At 46.4% G+C, this 18,689-nt stretch overlaps 2 protein-coding genes across 4 annotated transcripts in view; one reads left to right on the top strand and one right to left on the bottom strand.

Moving 5' to 3' along the window:
- Positions 1 to 18,689, top strand: part of LOC143422093 (RISC-loading complex subunit TARBP2) — a 373,185-nt gene that overhangs the window by 231,930 nt on the left and 122,566 nt on the right. The window lies entirely within an intron of this gene.
- Positions 1 to 18,689, bottom strand: part of Fhos (Formin homology 2 domain containing) — a 187,527-nt gene that overhangs the window by 115,858 nt on the left and 52,980 nt on the right. For all 3 annotated transcript variants that reach the window (XM_076892438.1, XM_076892440.1, XM_076892442.1), the window contains exon 2: positions 17,934 to 18,043. In XM_076892438.1, the coding sequence (XP_076748553.1) occupies positions 17,934 to 18,043 (110 nt within the window). The remainder of the gene's footprint in view (positions 1 to 17,933; positions 18,044 to 18,689) is intronic.

Consider the following 18,689-nt stretch of genomic DNA (forward strand, 5'->3'; position numbering starts at 1 on the left):
AGTTCACGATTTGTTCCGACAAGTGTCACGAGCGTCGCTCGTGAATGCATAAGCCACGTTCATGCTAACGAGGAAGAATACGAGAGCGGCGTACCGTGCTCGCAGAACTGGTCGAATCGTAAGTCACGACCCACGAACACTTTAAGGGACTCTAAGCTGAGCCAGCTCGCGGTATACCTGACTGCGGAAGACGCGGTTAAAGTGTCTTGAAATATCGCTTAAAAGCTCAACCACGATAATCCTCGCATTTCGAACGATCCACGGTCTAATTCCTCCGCGACTCCGGTTTCATCGCTGAAATTCACCGATTTTTGCGTTACAATCTCATCGATCGTTCGTTCGAACTTAAGAGGTCTTATTAACGTTCCCCACGATTCGCTGATATAGCATCAGCTCTGCGCACGAATCTCATCAACCACGAGGGATCTATTCGAGATCGGTGTCTGCCCAATTTCCCATTCGCACACGGAAAATAACCCTTGCCGTGCTCCCTGACTACGCGTCAGATTCACCCCCTCGTTCGCCAGCATTCCAATTTCGCATCGGGTTCGCCAGCGCTCGCTAGCTACCTGATTCGATATCAGATTCGACTGCACACAGCTCCGTGACTTCGTGTCGAGCTCGTCTGTAGCATTCTTTCCTAGTAACGTTCAAATTTTGTATCTCGAAGCGAAGCTACTTGACGTAAGTAGTTAATGTTACTTCAAGGTCTGCTGAAACAGACTGCATTAATTCGCAGACAAACAACTTTTTCTAGTCGCGAGAAGAATCAGCGAATAAGACCACTGAATATTTTATGATCTTCTGCTATGCAGATTACATCTTCCACGTATACAGGAAAGTGACGATACATCGTTTCTGTGTCGTCATTACCATAATCGATATCTCCACTTCCATCGAGAGTTTTCCTATGCGTGAACGATCACCCACAAGTAGAACGATAGAGACGGATCGCTGGTGGAAGGTTCAGCGATCGAAACACCCAAGAGTAATTATTTTAGGACAAATGCAAATGTCAGTAAGCCACAGGCAACTACCGTAGAGTACGTGTATCCATCGGATAGTTTGCCTCTAATACGGTTAGAGAATTGGGAAAACCCATGTGTAATCCATCATTCCAGCAACACGGTTTCGCTCTGATACCATAGGAGAATTAAAGAAATCCATAGTAAAGGGAATTTCCAAATTCAGCATGGATACCGAATAAAGCGTTAATAGCGGTCGAGTATCCTCGTTCCACGTCGTGAATAAAATTAGTACGCGACAAAGTAAAAGTTACGTAACGTTTGAATATGAAAGTTAACCAGAGAGAATACATTACTAAACCAGTATGCAAACCAAGAATTACACGCGTAGACGCATTTAGCGCGGAAGAAACAAGGTCGCAAGAACCTGTCCACCCTCGTCTCTCGCACGCTTCCGGCGAACATCTCCCCCCCAGAGTTCGCCAAACGAATTCCACGCATCAACGATGCATTTTGACTCGCGCGAGGCACCGTTAGAATAGAAAATTGGAGGAATTAAGGCAGCTTTATGAAACAAGTCCCCAGGGGGTATCCGGTGTACAAAATCGACGTTAAATTCCGGGCGTCGAGTGCGCTCGATGGCAGCGCGCCTCCGATTTCAAACTTCCCGACCGGTTCGAAACCTCGCACGCGGAACTTTCCGCGTGACACTGCGCGAGTTTCGTAGACAACATCCCGCCTATCCAGTGCAAGTGAAGCTGAAACGGCACGCGTTCCGAATAAACTCGAGTCCCGTTGATCAGCTGCAGCCAACGATAAGCGGTCGCATCGGCGAACAAGTGTGCCAGCGAGACAAAGTATCGAGCGCGCAATTATCGCGCAGAAACGGACTCGACTGGGTAAATGGTAAACTCGAGGCATTCTCGTTGAATTGGCAACTTTTCATCACCATATCCCTCGATGATACGAACGAACGTATTTTTTATTTTCTTATTGAAAATTCCTCTCCAGATTTTATTATCCGCGAAAGATGAATATTTTCATAGATCGATCCACCGTTACGAGACTTCGAGAGAATTGCCTTCTCGAGCGTAACTTTGGAAATGTTTAAAGTGGTAATTTCTATCGATCCGTCGTGTACATTTCGTTATCCCGTGACAGAGGTATTTCTCGGAAGGAGGGAAGGAAAAAAGGTGTTCGCTCGTCGACAAACGCGTCGCTTGTAGCCGCGGCGAAGAAAAGACGGGGAACAACCGTGGTTCGCTGATCGTAAAAAGCAATGACGATGCTCTCTCGTGTTTGCCATCGCGGTGGCGTACGCGTAAGAACGGCGTGGCATGTATCGAATTGGATTAAATTAAACAGATAACGGACCGTGACGGGGCCGCTGTTATTATGCACTGTCCTCAGGTGTATAATTGAATCGCGCCTCTCAACAATGTTACACCCCCTCAAGGCGTCGGTTAGACGGTCACGGTCAATTTCAATTACTCAAATATATGCGATCGCACTTGCACTTGTTAATAAGGCCACACGCTTAAATGGCGTGCAATTAATCGTAAGAGATACGCAAATAAAGTGTTGGAGATCATATCGACTACTGAAGTGTACACGCACGCGTGTAACCGTGTAAGGTACGCGAAATATAATAAAAATATCCAAGAGAGCTCGGTACGTTTCCACCATGAATATGTACCAGTGTGTAAAAAGTCGGGAAGTCCGCTCGTTTCGCGTTAATTACTGAAAAAAAAGGGCGCGAGATTTTCACCAGCGGAACCACTGTCTCGCAAAAGGTGAATCAGGTCCGAGTATATTAAGTTTCCCGTGGTTTAGCAGTGTTTCAGCTGGCTGGAAAAAAGAACTGTTCAGAGAACCGGCTCGTGTGAAGCGGTTTAATAGCGGCGATATTTTCATGCACCTAATATCTTTATGGGGCAGAAAGATTGCGGGAAACAATACCTACGATAATCGACATTTTGTTTCCCCGTGGAATTCATCTCGTTAATTCGTTGATTAAAATGCAATGAGCCGCGGGACAAAAGCGTTCTGAAGGGTATTATGAAAGGGCGAGTACTGTAATGATTAAAGCGTGATTATTTCGTAATAATGCAACAAAATATTGATTGCGCCTCGCGAGGACGGAGACATTTCTGTTATCGGACCGCGCGTTATTTCGGCAAAATTATTAAACCAAACGTTATTTCGTTATTACACTAGAAGGAAGATACAAATTCTGCCAACAAATTGCTCGATCACGAAGAGCTTGCCTTCGAGCAATTACTCGGTGGTAAAAAAAGTTCCGTTCGTTCTCCATCGAACGGCTGATATCGTTCATCTCGAGGCGGTCGCTTCGTTCGATAATAAAAATGACACCGTTACTCGAACTTTACGCATCCGCGGAATCCAATCGGCGATAAATAAGCATTACGGAATAAGGAGCAGGCTTTAATAGACGTGAAAAAGACGTATAGAAATTTTACGACCACCATAACTCTTGCTCTGAAGTCCAGCGACTTTGGGAGATAATGTTTCACGTAAAAGTGAAAAGATATCGATAACACGAAACTGCTTACATCTGTGACAGATTAACACCTTTTGTTCAGCTCATTGGATACTAACTACACCAAATTTCTACCTTTCGAGGTGGTCTTTTGAAGATGACAGAAGTAAAACCCCAATTCAACTCGTGTGAGCAAAGTACTGATTAAAAAATAAGGAAGAACGATATCAACGATATATTCTTGGATAACTTGCTTAGTATGGAGGACACCGATGCACCAGCGGTAAAGGGAGCGCGCGATCGATCCTGATTGCCAGGCCAAACGCTCGAGCGAAGACCTTAAAGGCGGACGCCCATGTCTCTGAAAACAGCCTAAGGACTCCAATCTTCTACAATCTTCTATGAAACGAAATGTCTCTGTCTGGCAGATCGCAAAGTTTGTCACGGCAAAAGCTGTCACACCGAAAATACCAGATCACTCTACTCGAAATTAGAAGAACTCATTTGCCATTCCAGCTGCGAAGAAATTATTTATACGACAGAATATCTCCTTTAAGACGAAAGTATTTTCTGTCTTCGTAACTACGAATCTCTTCTGAAACAGTCTATCGAGTCGAAAAATAGACACGTTCCGCAAATAGTCGACGATTTTTTCGTTAAGTCCTCCAGGATTTCCCAGCGCCTGACATTTCTCGCGGACATCGATTTTCCGTATATAATGTAACAACGACAGGAAGATGGCGAGAGAGGTAGTGACTCATCGTCGTTTCATCGACGAAAACGCGGATAGGTATTTATAAAACGAGAAGCGACCAGCGCAGACGGCCGGCCGATCCCCTGGGAATAGATCCGTAAACCCAGTTATGCGATTTATTCGTAGCCGGGTCGCCGGCTATTCGGAAACCTTCGATTTTCGCCGGTGGGAAACGAGGTGAATGAAATCGCGTTCACCGCGGTCGGTTATTTGTGTTTCATCCCGTTCTTTCTCATTTGCAATAAAGAATACGAGCCGTGAAATGGTGTATGGGTTTCCTCCGGATTCGATCCTGCCCTCGTTCGTTCAACATCGAAATAGAATTTCGCTACCTTCCGCCTTCTTCCTCTCGACGCCTCTCGCAGCGACGCCTCTCGTTCTGGAGTCAGGCGTGGAAATTTGTATCTCGCGTTCTTCTTGAAATTTCGAAGAATAGGGGTGCTTTTAGGGATAAGGGTGCTGGATGTTCGCGTAAGTGCGCAAATTCGACGCGCATCGTTCGACAAATAAGGTGGAGTGTATCCTTAAGCGTGGAACAGGTGAGTCACGGCGCTGGGGCGGGAAAACTCATTAATTTATTCGACGACGCACGCGCCACTTCCGGGAACGCGTTCGCGGGTATGGTACCACTGGTCTCGAAGGACGTGCGGAAGAACCGAGCGAAGAACTCCCACTGGTGAAATTCAACTGGAGATTTTGCATGCGAATGCTTGTCCCCGATAAGTTCTCGGAAACTACCGACACTTTTCCGGCGAGGATCCATTCTCGCCGTGATCCGTTTCCGCATTTATCGTCGCCGACTCCGCCGCGTTCAATTAACCCTCGAAATTGGCCGATTTCAAAGGAGCGCAATGGACGATTTTAACTTTAAAGCGTCGCCTGGCAGGCGGTGGAGGTTGTTTTAAGATTTTCTTTTCCGTTTCTGCGATCAAGTGATTTCGTTTATGTTTACAGAATCGTGGCAACGTGACTAATAGAAAGGAACGAAAGTATCGTTGTATCGTTTTGTAGATTGAAATTACAAGTTTCGCGTTATCAAGCTAGGTTTGTAGGACTCATTCGTTTTTCGATAGAACTGTGGCGGCACTCGCCACTAGAGGGACAGCACCATTTACACTTTCCTGAAAGTACCCGATGACCCATCGTTTCCAATATATAGAAGTTCTGAACTGTCCCTAATATCCCAGCGTCTAAGGCAGGGCCTGCTAGGTAGCCTTACTGATGAGTCCACTAGCAGGCCCAGGACGAAACGTTCTTCCCCTCTCTTTTCCTTCCTTCTTTCTTCCTCCATCTTTATAGCACAGCAAAAACCGAAGCAGCGCCAGCCGCTTCAGAACTAAGTGGCTATTTTTTTTAAATTTTAAGGGTATGGAATATCGATGTCGAGAAGCGAAGCTTCAAAGCGGAAATGATAAATTGAAGAAACGTGACCGGGACGAAATTAGCGTTTCTGGTATCACGCGATTTTATACAATATAATGCAATGTGTACCGGAGATCTTTCGGTATTACCTGTTTCTAAACAGCATAATATTTGCTCGCGTCTGTTTCACCAGGATACGGTACAATGGAGTTGCTAATAAAGCAGCACTGCGTGCTTCAAAATATCAGTGTACCGCTCGTTTCAGAATAACACAGGCTTATGTGTATCGAAATAATATTGTCTAACAAGAGTATCAGAACACTATAATAACGTACACTTCCGTCTAACAGTACTGCATTCTCGTACACAAAACATAAACTGTACCTCCGACAGCGGCTTAAAACGCGAGGCGCATCGTTGCGCGGTTCGCTGGAAATTATTTATCAAACTCTGGAAGAGCCATTATTCTCTCTTTCGAAATTGACATTTAAACGTGCAGTTTACTTAAATACAGTCCGTATTAAATTTAAACGAGTATCGATTCCCCTCGAACATCGGGATGAATATTAATTTCCGGCAGCTTGAAAGCGGCTCGATCCGCGGAAACAACATGAGAGCGACGCGAACCAATTGGTAGACGTTGGTAATACGATTATACGGCGATCTCGGATCCAATAATCGGATCCCACACGGAGAAGTGATGAAACTTTCAGTTAGACGGACAGTTCTGATAGTTTGGGTACTTATTTGTCCGAGCGATTCCATTGGCATCGATTCGTTCTGATCTGCTTCGCCTCTTTACGGCCGGTCTGCTCCCCTGAATTCGTTTAGCTCTATTATGCACCGATGCGCGCCAAGCCGCGGCGTATTTTCAAACTCCCGTAATCGCGATCGGGTCCGTCCGCGGATTAGTCGAGGAGAACGCGAGATTTATTCAAACGGAAAAAATATATTGGAATATTCCCCCGAATTTTGTCCAAATATTCTCATACTTTTCAAGCTGCTCTTTTTTCCTGTATTTCCTATAATTACCAAGACTCTGACTCTAAAAAAATGTCAAATATCGAGACATCTATACATACTCGTGCAGATTTATCGATTACCAGTAATAAAAACGCAATTCCAGCTGGGGAAAAACGAAGCAAACACAGAACTGAAATATCAGAGCAGACACCGTAGAAGCAAACTGTATTGCCAAAGGGATCCATCACTCTCGCCTGGATCCGTTCGCGCGCAGACACATCCGGAAATGAAGAAGCGAACAAAGCAGGGAAGGAAGCGATCGATCTGCCATTTACAAAGGAGTCAGAAAAGATGCGGGCACTTGCGATGGCCTCTCGTTTAAATAGAAACGAGTGAAAAGATCGCCGTTACTCGTTTCACGTTTTCGATACGAGGAGCAATTAACCGTTCGAGGGCTCGAAAACATTTTTCCCCCGTCGAGGACAATTACTACACCGCTCGGCCGACGACGTTTCTATTACCCGCCCGTTCTTGCCGCTCCTATCCGATCGTTACTCACGTTTCCAGCCCGTTTGCCATCGCTTATGGACTCAATTTGTAAACCCCGTTCCCCCAATCGGCGAGCAAAGAAACGAACCGACGAGGAGGCACGGGCGCGAAATCGATCGCGCGGAAACTGAGAAACAATCGCGCCAGTCAACACTCGGGGGTAGTAGACATTTCTTCCGCGTTATGTCGTTAAGCGCGATATTAGATTCACCCTCTCTCTCTCTCTCTCTCTCTCTCCCTCGCCTCGAGAAAGAAAAACCGATCGAACGATCAGATTGAAGTCCTTCGATCGGATACAACTCTTGATTAGTATTTGTGAGACAACCGTGTACGAGGGGATGCGAGGGGATGTATTCGTCTGATTGGAAAATGAAAGACACGCGTGGATCTCTGTCGATAAACTGTCGCGATTAAATGGAATTGAAAGGAGCATTAAATGATTTTTTATTCGGAACAACGGACGTCGGTATTCATCTCTGGCGCAGGTGTGTCTACGGTGTCTAACAACTTTCGAAAGGATCCACGGATCGTCCATCGGGCACGAACAGAGGGATGCTATCGAACGATCCGATCCGCTCGTTAAAATCGTTCGGCGCAGTCCACTTAGCTCCGTTCCACTTCCGCGAGAGACGTTGTACATCACCGTAAACTATCCAGCTAATGAACCATGGTCCGAACAATAGTCCGAATGCGCCCTCTGCGAAGGCACGCGCACGCTGATCGCCATGGAAAGTAAAATATCCACGCGAAAGCCGGAAATCTCGACTTTTTCCGCGGCTCGATCACAGTGATTACCGTAATGGGCCGCGCTCTCTATAAATGTTTATGAATATAATTTGCAAATTGCTGCCCGGTTAAGTACGTGCTTCTCTCGAGCGGGATGATACGGAATAGGGGGTCGTTCGAGGGCGCTCGATTAGGTAAACGCAACAGCGTGAAATCGTTTCTCCGGGACAAGGGTGTGTGCTTGAGACGCTGGACCAGTTTCAGATCGATACTCTCGAATATACAAGTATCATTAGAGATCTTAACGATTGGAAAATTGTCATAAATTGACATTCGCTGGATAGTTTATAGATAGCGTTTAAGCTAAATTCTATCTATTTGGTGGCAAAGAATAGAAGAAATTTCTCTCAATTACTAGCAAGATTAGTTGGAAACTTCGCACGCGATATCCGGTAGGTCAATACGCTATGACCACAAGAAAATATTGCGTAAATATTAAGTATCTTGAGAATTATCTAACAATGGTCCCTGGTTCTTTGCATCCAACACGTTATCACAGTGATTGCACGACTCAAGTACCTGTCTAATGAAGATACGTTTCCAAGTACGACTGACAATGTAAGGAGATTCCGATAGTCATAGTCAGCCATTAACGCTGCACGGTGATTAATTAAGAGGGCGATTCTCTCGCTAGAGGTCCCAAAGGCAATAACTGGTATCAGCTCGATCAAATATCGTTGCGACAGAGACCAATATATCGCCTCTCATCTCGTGTGCGTGTGTGTATAAACGAGAATCGAAAACAAGAGTGCAGAAAACGAGGAAACGATCGGTTCCGAATGAAAACGTCTGCTTTCGAGATAAGAGAAACGTGCACCGTAATGGCGGTATCGGCCAGAATCAGACGTACTATCAGAATCGAACGTTACAGCATCTCGCATTCCTGACAAGATCGTTCCTTACAAAATCAGCGCTCCTTACAAGAATTCCGTGCTGATCGCAGATCAATTCTAAAACGCCCAGCTGAGTCGCGCGAAAATGATCCATACCAGTTCTCCAGACGCTGTACATCCTGTCATTCTTAAACCAGCACAAAACCCATTTACCGTACTCCACAAAAGCTTCGTTCGAATCAACACCTTCTCTCGCCACACGTTTTACAACCGGAACGACAGGGCTACGAGGGTCGATTCAAAGCAGCTAATGGAGGAAGCGCGTAAATTCGCGGCCATTCATTCACAATAACGCGGATCGTCTGAACCAAGCCTCTTCGTGGCCCTCGCTAATAATATTAGCGTGTCAACGGGACGAAAGGTTCACGTTCTATCGCGACCGACGTTAATGAGCCGATTTATTGGCACGCTTTGCAAACGCGATACCAACGGATCACCGTGCGCCCCTTGTTAACCCCGTGCCTCACTGCCGACGGAGGGCCATTATCACGCGAAACGACTTTCTCGACCAGCCGTACGACGGAAACACCGATGCAAATTCGATAGCTAACCCCGGGCTAGTTCTTGAGACGGCTCGTTAGTTGCATGTACAGCAACGCGAGTAACATCCCCCATGGACGCGCCGCTTGAAGATTTTCATAACGCGATCTAATCTTTGTCCGTGAATCTTCGTCTAACTGAAACTAAATACAAGAACAAACGATGGGAATCGCAGTGGTTCGTTCCTCGATTCTCTATACGAAATACTTTTGTCTAAAAGTAGGACAATGTCCACCATTTTCTCTCGCACATCCTACATTATCTCATCCACGTAAGAACTAGAACTTCGAAACCCTCGCGCGTTCCCGTTCAGCCCTAAAAATTCCGCATCCTCGTCCGTCCGCTTCCACATCCGCCCATAAATTCTGCGAACGCAACAATAACCGCGCGCAATCGCTGCCGTCCCGTGCGCTTCGCCTCTCTCTCTCTCTCTCTCTCCCTCATCCCGCGTCGATAATGCGCAAGTAATCCCGGCTCGAGGACGTGTGTACACACCTTAACGATCCCCGAGGCCGATACGTAGGAAGCTGATTACTCATCGCGCCGTCTATGCCGAACGTTTAGCGACTTATTGTGCCTGGTTATTGAACCCCTGGGAGAGTACCCACTATCCGCGCGCGCGGCCTCCCTCCTGGCCTCTTCCACTCTGCTCGCGGATGCACAGCTTCCATTGTAATTATATACGCGCGACCAGCTCGGTACCTACGTGCATTCAAACGGGTTACGCAAGCCCGGGAGAAAGAGACGCGGCGATGACACGAGCTTTATTAGCGAAGGGACCGCGACGGGAGCCAGGGAGTCCGGTTCAAACGAACCGGAGGAATCGAGCCGGATCTCTTGCCGCTTCCGGCTATTCGTCGCCAGCAACTTTCTCCGTCCACGAACGTCGGGATGATTAATCTCATGGATGATAATGGCCCCGCGGTGAATTTCTTTCGCTTTCCTCCTCGTTCTCGTCTTTTTAGGGGTAGTTTCTGGAGAACGGATCACTGGTTGCGACCAGTGGGATTTTTATTATCGTTGCCAAGAGAAATTATTGGATATGTTTTATTTGTAAATATCGTCTATGTTGTTTAAACGGACTGTTAAAAATAATTTCTATCGTGCTCGATTGTTAGAAAGTTACTTAGGATGTTTGTCTGTGCTGCATCTGAACGACCTGTGAGAGTATCGAAACTACTTAGTCACCGTTCACCACGCACGGTACCAGTTTTAAGTAGAAGCATCGATGAAGAACCGCTAACAAGAAGGGACGCTTGTTGTTGGGAAGCAACACGTTTAATGGAAATAGTACTAAAAACTGATTTTGCAGTACCTTGCTCTTCAACCGAACCTTCGACACGGTACACCTTTTTGCCTACCCTTCGAAACTTTCTACATCGTTTCTCTGCAACTTCGATATACGTTCGATAATATTGAATTCTCTAATTAACAATAAATACTGGATCGAGCAGTAATCAAGTTGCAGAACATTTTCCGACTTGAACTTTCCCAAATTAATCATTCGAAGATCGCTTTCTCGTTCGCGTTAATTGTCATCTCGCGTACCGATTTTATTAGAATCGAACCTCGAGCATCGCTTTATTATTCGAAAGGGTGCGCGCGGCGTCGACAAATGTCAGGCTTGCCCGAAACGGTAACACGATCAGACTCACCCTCGCCCTCGCCCTAATGTCCCAACTTCCGAATTTCTTGGCGCGCAACTTCGCTACGGTGCACGTTAATTTGTTAATGAGTTAACGATCTAAGACGACAGAAGGCGAAGAGAGACGCAAGTTCGCCGCGGCTAGATTGCACGCCGAGACAAATGTAATTAATTAACCCTTCGTGACCCGAGTTTTACGCCCCCGCGTCCCGCGTAACCCGCTCGCCGGCGTCGCGTCTTCTTAATTCACGCGAGATTGATCGCCATAATTTTCCGTGCCGAGCGTGTACCGAGGCGTCGCCGCAGAAATCCGCGGGCAACCAATTCCCATGCGCCGCGCGACAAGACGCCGGTAGAAAACTGTCTGGAACTCGTGACGGGCTCCCGGGGACGTTACGCTATTATGCGGGGTTGCGCCTCTTCAACGTTCCAAACCTACGACTCCGCGTTCCCCGGTTTCTCGAATAGACACGGATGTTTTATAGGCGGTGTTTATTGCGCTGCGAATAACGCTGACAATGAGTAATGCCCCGCAGTTGGATGGTCGTTAATTAAAGGTCAGTTTTCGAGCGAACCCATCCACTCCGTTTCAGTTGTTGCGATCTCCTTTGCGTTTCGCTAGCCGAGTACAGCTAATTAGAGAACAGGCTTCAAACTGAAGATTTTCTGTGTTTCATAGTTACAATCCCCTCTGAATATTCTTTCAGTGGCCATCCAGCCAGTTGAATACCATCAAGTAAAGAACAATCCTCGTATAGAAAGTAACATCTCTTCGTAACTGGAGTTGTTAACATTTTTACCTCGAGCTTCATTCGATCGTATAATTTTCATTCATCCATTCGTCCGTTCTATTTAAACTCTGTCCATCGCGCGACGAAAGTGGCAGTTCGAAGAATGGATCGGCGGTGATGTTGAAAAATTGTGGGAATTATTAGACAGCAAGCGCGGAGAAACTCGCGAGTCCAGCTCCGTGGGTGGCGGTCAATTCGTTACCGCGGATAGTCCGGTTCTTTATGCGCGTGGAACACCGGGAGAACGCGACGCGGAATTAATTTTCGCGAAACGCAGCGGTCCGAGGGCAGACGGATATCGCGAGCAGAGCCGTGGACCGTGGGCGTGCCATAGCGAGGCATTACAAGAAGATAAACGAGCGGTAACCCACGCGAGACGCGCCACCTTCTCCTCCTCGTCGAACGGATCGCGGATTTTCCATCGTCCCGGGTCGAGATTTTCGCAATTTTCACCGGAGGCTCGCCAGGAGGGAGATTTCTGCGCCGCGTTGGCCGAGTTGCGACAAACGATTAGGCCATGGGAACGCGCCGCCCCGTAATTTTCATCCTCGCGTCTCGTTCGGATTGGCCGAACAAGTGGAAACTGTGAAACAATCGATCGACTCTCGTCGAATCGTATCCTCGATGACTGGGTAACAATAGCATCGTTCAACGATCGATCGTATCCGCGCGGTCGATTATCTGTTTATGGTAGTTTCGGTGATTGTTTCAGCCGTGCAGGCTCGTGCTACAAGTTTAACATGGATTAAGGATTTGAACTTTCTAAATTCAAATTCGTTCGATGACGCAACGCTGATGTATCGTAACGACGGGAGCAAACGGCGGAACGTAAAGTTGGGCCTTCGATTTCGGCCGCTTTGCCAGCGATCGGTGCAGAAATTCGTTTCAGAAGCGTCGATTTCGAGGCGAAGCACGTTGGTCGAGCGTACGTTGGCCAGAGAAATTTCACTAATTTTACGTCCAATATATTCTGTCCGCTTTCTGGCAAGTAAGTCAATATTTCATACACGATCAGCGAAATCTCGAAACTTCTTAATAGGAGTATGCGTCAGAAATGTCATCTCTGCCAAGACATATTTCCATTCACATAAACGCAACACATGAATCACTCGGAAAGATACGTTTCACGTTCTCGGAAGATCGTCGATTCCTCGACCAACAAATTACGAATATTGTTACACTACTAGACGAGATAAATCAAGCTCGTAATATTATAGCAAAGAAAATTTATCGATGCGTAGCATTGTTGGATTCGTGTACCGTACGCGGATACTTTCGTGGCAAATGCAAAACAATTTGCATATATAAGAGCTCGTTTGTTTTATATGCATAGACGTTGCCTATTTCAGTCGCTTCACGATCGAAACAATTCTCACTCGAATCGAACGAACGTTACACGTTTGGAAAATTACACTTTGCCACGATTCTCGTGTGATACGTGTAGAATGACGAGTTACAACGAAGTCTACGATTAAAACAAAAATGGTACCATCACCCGTCAAACTTCCATCGAAGAACTCTGTTGCGCTTCATTTTTTCCTCTGCGAAACCGATCTACAGCTCGAAATCGAGAGCTTCTACCCCGAAAAACCCTCACGTTCCCGTCCTCGACCCGTTCCCAGAACCGAGTTTACCACTTCGCTGGAAAACACATCGAAACGAGCTACTGGACCTCATACAGGACCCTCGAACACCAACGATTCCTTCGGGAAACCGTGCGCACGACTTCGAGATGTGCTCGTGGCCCTGGTAACTGGCTCGAGAACGTGGAACACCGATGGTAGGGTGGTTATCGAACGATGGTCCGACGTGGTGTGTACAACGTGACGGTCGGTCGACAAATTTCAGCCACGGAGCCAATATCTTGGCGTCGCGGTCGGAAAAACCGTGGGACGCGTTTCCATTTGGCCGAGGGCGAGCCATGGACCGTGTCGATAGCGATGGGATCAAGCGTGTTGCAAGCACAGTCGTATCTCGCACCAAAATTCTCAACGGACCGCCATTTTAGGCGAACTGGAACTTAACCTAGACGAGCTCTTCAACCCTTTTATAACACTTCACTCTGATACGGTAAAAATGGCATTTAGAAAGAGAATTGAATGATGTGTGTTTGATTCAAACACTGGTTCTCTATTTACGCTACTAGAGCAAGATCGTGTAACGAGCTACATGCATCGATGCTTGAGATTCGAGACTCTTTCAAGCTTCATAAGAGAACTTGCAAATTCTGAAACTCACTTTAGATTCGTGGACACGCATCGAACTTGATCCCATCTCTAGCCATTGCTTCGACTCGTGTAGGAGGTCGTCAAGCACCGACGAGACACTCGGTGGGGAAAAAAAAAAGAATCGGACCGGTTCGGTGCCGTCGCGCCGGAAGAGAATGGGAAAATGGTGGCGACGCGAGTCGGAGGCAAACGTATGACGTCGTTTTGCGGTCCGTGAAAATTCTAGCCCCTCAAATATTGGTACGAGCACCGCCAGGCCAAACATTTATTTAACCTCGGCTCACAATCGTCCCTGCGACGCGCGCCCCCGCCAGTCTTTCGTCAATCGTCGAACTCTCCATTCCACCCCCTTCTGACACTCGGTGAAACTGGTGCCCCGGATATACTGTTTATTCCGATAATATTTGCCTGTTTCTTGCACGGGATTTTGACCAATTTCACGGGCCACCCTGGACGATACGAGGTATTTACGTGTCGCGTGTTTGGTCGGTGTTTCAGAATGCACGGTGTGTCGCGAAGTGCGAGTGCAGGCCAATGGGGACCATTCATCGCTTTACAAATTTACTTCCTCGAGAAAAAAGCTCGATAAATATTTCATCGCGTGTTTAACTTCTCGTTACAGCCCCAACGCGATGTTTCAGAACGAATTCAGACTTTCAAGTGGGCGATTAGACTTCTTTAAGTTCATCGTATACGAATCGCTGTAATTTATTTGCAACGAGGAGCAAGATATATGAAAATAGTCGCGAGAGGGAAGGGTAAGGGTGAAAAATTCGATATCCACCGAGCGTCTGGTTCTCCAAGTTTCGTCGAGTCGATATCGAGACCCAGAGTACTAGTCTTAACGCGAATCCGATACGAGAGTACAGTTTTAACGTGGTACGCTTTTGCAGATAGAACCGGTTTCTTATCTCGGGGGTGAAGAGTTTCGGATTTTACGCGGGCGTTCGGAAAAACCCCGGGGAAAACGAAGATGGCCTCGTTGGGATGGTTGTCGGCTCGAGTGAAGCGAACCTTTCGTCCAAAATGAAATGTTCGTAAAAAATAAAATGCGCAAACGAGCACGGTAGATGTTTCGAATTCGAACACTTCCAACTAGCAACGCTCAAAAGCTCCGCGGCTCTTCTTTAAACGAACGCGATGTAGCATTTCCTAACCTTGAATGCTCCTCGCGCGGTTATAAAACAGTTCGAATAATAACGCTGAATAACACCGGAGTAACAAAGAGTACAAAGAAGTCGTTACAAAGCCTCATTATCCCCTCATAATGAACGTACTCTCCATTATCCTGCGCGAAAGAATACGATTCGAAAACAGCCTGGCCACGTGTCTGTGTTACTTAAACCTTATTTCATCCCCTTATCCGCGCCTCGTTCTATTATATTATGCGTGTTGGCATCGAAAGTATGGCAATCATGATAATTATCAGAATTGCGAGCTCTCAGATTAATTCGCGAAACTACGATATAATTGACCGTAATTTTTTCCTCACGAGCGAGCAAACCCCGAACCCGTCACGAAGCCTTCTCGCCGCTATAAAGCAAGACGCCGTGGCAAACCTTTTCGACCTATTAACCGTCGAAAGCACACGGGACATTCGTATCTGCGGCGAGGGCCAGACGTGACGTCTCTAATCCGAGAAACTCCAAGTGAAAGCAGCCGGATTCCAAGTGCTCTTAATTAACTAGGAGCGTTATTCGACGGTCGCGTCGATTATTGAAAGCGCGGCAGACACGGTGGCAGAGTCAAGGTCCCCGAGATCGCGTATCGTCAGGATGTGAAATTAACACCAACAAACTAATTTCTCTCGTGCCGGTCTTAATTAATCCTAGATGCTTATCTGCGCCGCGGTTTTCCCCGGCTCGCTTCTACCCGCGACTTCCGAGCGGCGTTCTTACAGGTATACATAGTAGCACGTACGTGTGCTCGAATCCTCTTTTTCCCTGTTTTCCTTCTCTCCTCGTTTTTCAGAACAAAAATATTCAAAGTATTCCGTTAACGAACGGAACGACGGAAGAACCGAGACTTATCTCTCCGCTGGAGGGAGAAACAGGAAAGTGGATGATATCCTGCCACGACTTAATTACATTTTACCTTGCATTACTGGAAGAACGTGTGGCGGTCGACTGTACAAAGTATCGAGTGAGATGGCTGGTGAAATAAATTGAACGCGCGATTCAGCGGGCAGAAAAGAATTATTTCGATCAGTCTGACCGGTAATTCCGTTTCACCTTACCACTCGATGCTGAATAATGCTATCCACCGTTCTAAGTCGCGTGCGCATTTTCTATGGAAATCATATTCGAATGAAACTTCCGATGGAAGACCCCTGTGTACCTTAGAAATGCACATTCTAATCCATTTTAATTTGGTTTTAATGCATCAGATAAGAGGATTCCAATTAATTATATTTTCAGTGGCGCTGCTGCGAATTCCGCTCTGTTTAAAATGAATATTTAAATCGCGGTAGTCGCGAGGCGTCCGCGACGTGCCTCTCCTCGTGTTTGTTTTATCTATCCTCGTTGACTCCGTTCAAATATTCAAAGTATATTAATCAAGTTCTTCGGTTCAGTGTTCGTCCTTAAAAAAATCCTTGATACGTTACGCGTCGCGTTGTTAGATCTTAGTCTCGACAGTGGGTAAGTGTCTCGTCTAATGGTGAAATTATCATAATGTCAAGCGTGTACTGTAAACCCGTTCGCGCACATCCTGTCAAAGAGTTCGTTCGTCTATTGCAAATGGAGCCTGTTGCCCGTGGGGTGCGCAGCGTGAAGTTCCGTCCGTTGCATCGTGCATTAAGTACTCTAGATTCGATCTTGTCCGGCGACAAATTTACGACACGTCATTTATTATCGAGCAGAAAACGACCAGAGCTCAAGGTGTCGATCAAAGAGAAAGTCTGAATTCTAAAAAATAGCAGACGTATCGTAAAAAAGATTCAAGTTAGACTTAATTAAACATGTCGAGGAAAAACGAGTCGAAATCACCCGCTGTGAAGCCCGCTTTTCTTTCAATGGCACTCTTTCCAGGTCCCAGAAGTGCGTCGACAGTCTAGATGAGGATCAGTGTCATCGATCTCTCACGGTTCCCCGTGCATACAATTCGTCATCCTCCTTTAAACGTGGCTGATTTAATTTCATTTAACACGGCCTCCTATGAGGATTCGTTTCTCACAGTGTGTTCCTCGCGTTTCTCGGTCTAACCCAGAAAACGTAACGTACCGTTTTACGAAACGCGACTCCGTCTCTTATTTACTTTGGATCGCTCTGCTGTTTCTAATTTCGTAATTAGAATGAATCGCTTCGAGCGATGCACGCGCGAAAGAGTAATCGTAAATAAAAGTTTCGAAGGAACGAGCTCGCCAAGTATGCCGTTTATAAATCAGCGGAGAAAATTTATTCCGACTAAATATGCAACTTTGTTTGCTAGAAACAAGCCTGCGAAGTTCGCTCATATATCTTGGGAACAGTTCTCTGTATAATTCAGTTGTCCCAACACGGGCTGGGGTAAAGTACGTCGAATCCCGCGGGATCAAAGGTACCGGGAGTTGCAGGGAATACGGGAGTTGCTCTAATTACCCGCGGCTAATCATAAAACGCGCCACGCTTCGCGGCTGTTACGTAATGTTCCGGGACGTAAAAACACGCGAATTCAAATGTTAACGCTTGAATCGCGAGCTTGGTACAAGTCTGTTGTTTAATCCTGTCCGCAACACGTCAGCCAATTTTCATTTGCCCGCTTATTTGCACTTCGCACGATCTATTATTCTATTCCTTTAACGCTCGTTAGACTATATTTGCCTCTGACACGAAGAGCTTCTCCTCGAACTGTTTGTTTAAGTCGATAGAGAATAGAAATGAACGAAACTCTACGTATCAGAGTTCCTGTCGAGTTCTGAAATATTATTTCGATATTATGAATATCATTCGAAGCGTTATATCGATGCGACAGACTCACTTGGTCTGAAATCCCTCGAACTCCTCCTGTTGCTCGCTGATGGAAGCTTCGAGGTCCAAATAAGCTCCGTAGTCACCATCTTTGTAGAGTTGCAACGCCGTATCGTCGAGCTGCAACAGAAATACGAGACGAAATACATTAGCTAGGTAGACGCGATAAATTTGAATTAATATCGCGATCTGTTCACACTTCCAGTAATTACTGCGTGCACGGTAACTCTTCGACGAACGTTACGTCGTCGAGTAACGTTACGTTGAGTGACAAACTCCGTAACAGTTGGAAATGACAGCCAGTTAAATACCGATCAATTTTCTCGCGAGCATCGCCGCATCCGAAACGAAGGACGCGTCGTTGCAAGAGCAGCCTCGGGCGAAGGGGTGAGTCTTTAGCGGGTTGCAAGATCTACTGGCAGAAACCACTCCTGTTCTAGACGCTTAATTTTAAACTGCTGCCACTTTGCACGCTGGATGGTTCTGTCACGATGCAAACCGAGAGACACGAGAAACCCTTCGTCTCCCGTTTATTGCTCGACGACTTGAATGCTTCCTAATTTTCAAATCCTCCGTTCATCTTTCGATTCTCCTTATCGATTATCGTCTCCGCTGCAAGTTTCTCATTACACTGAATATCGTTTGAATGATTTGCATTCGATGAAAAAAATTGTAAAGATGAGATAAGGGTGCTGTTGTTGCGCCACAAGTCTATCGTGATATGGAAACTGCTGAAGAAAGAGGAGAAAGAGTTTTGAAATAATTT

Source organism: Xylocopa sonorina, chromosome 3 (assembly GCF_050948175.1).
Source record: "Xylocopa sonorina isolate GNS202 chromosome 3, iyXylSono1_principal, whole genome shotgun sequence".
NCBI classification, from domain to species: domain Eukaryota; kingdom Metazoa; phylum Arthropoda; class Insecta; order Hymenoptera; family Apidae; genus Xylocopa; species Xylocopa sonorina.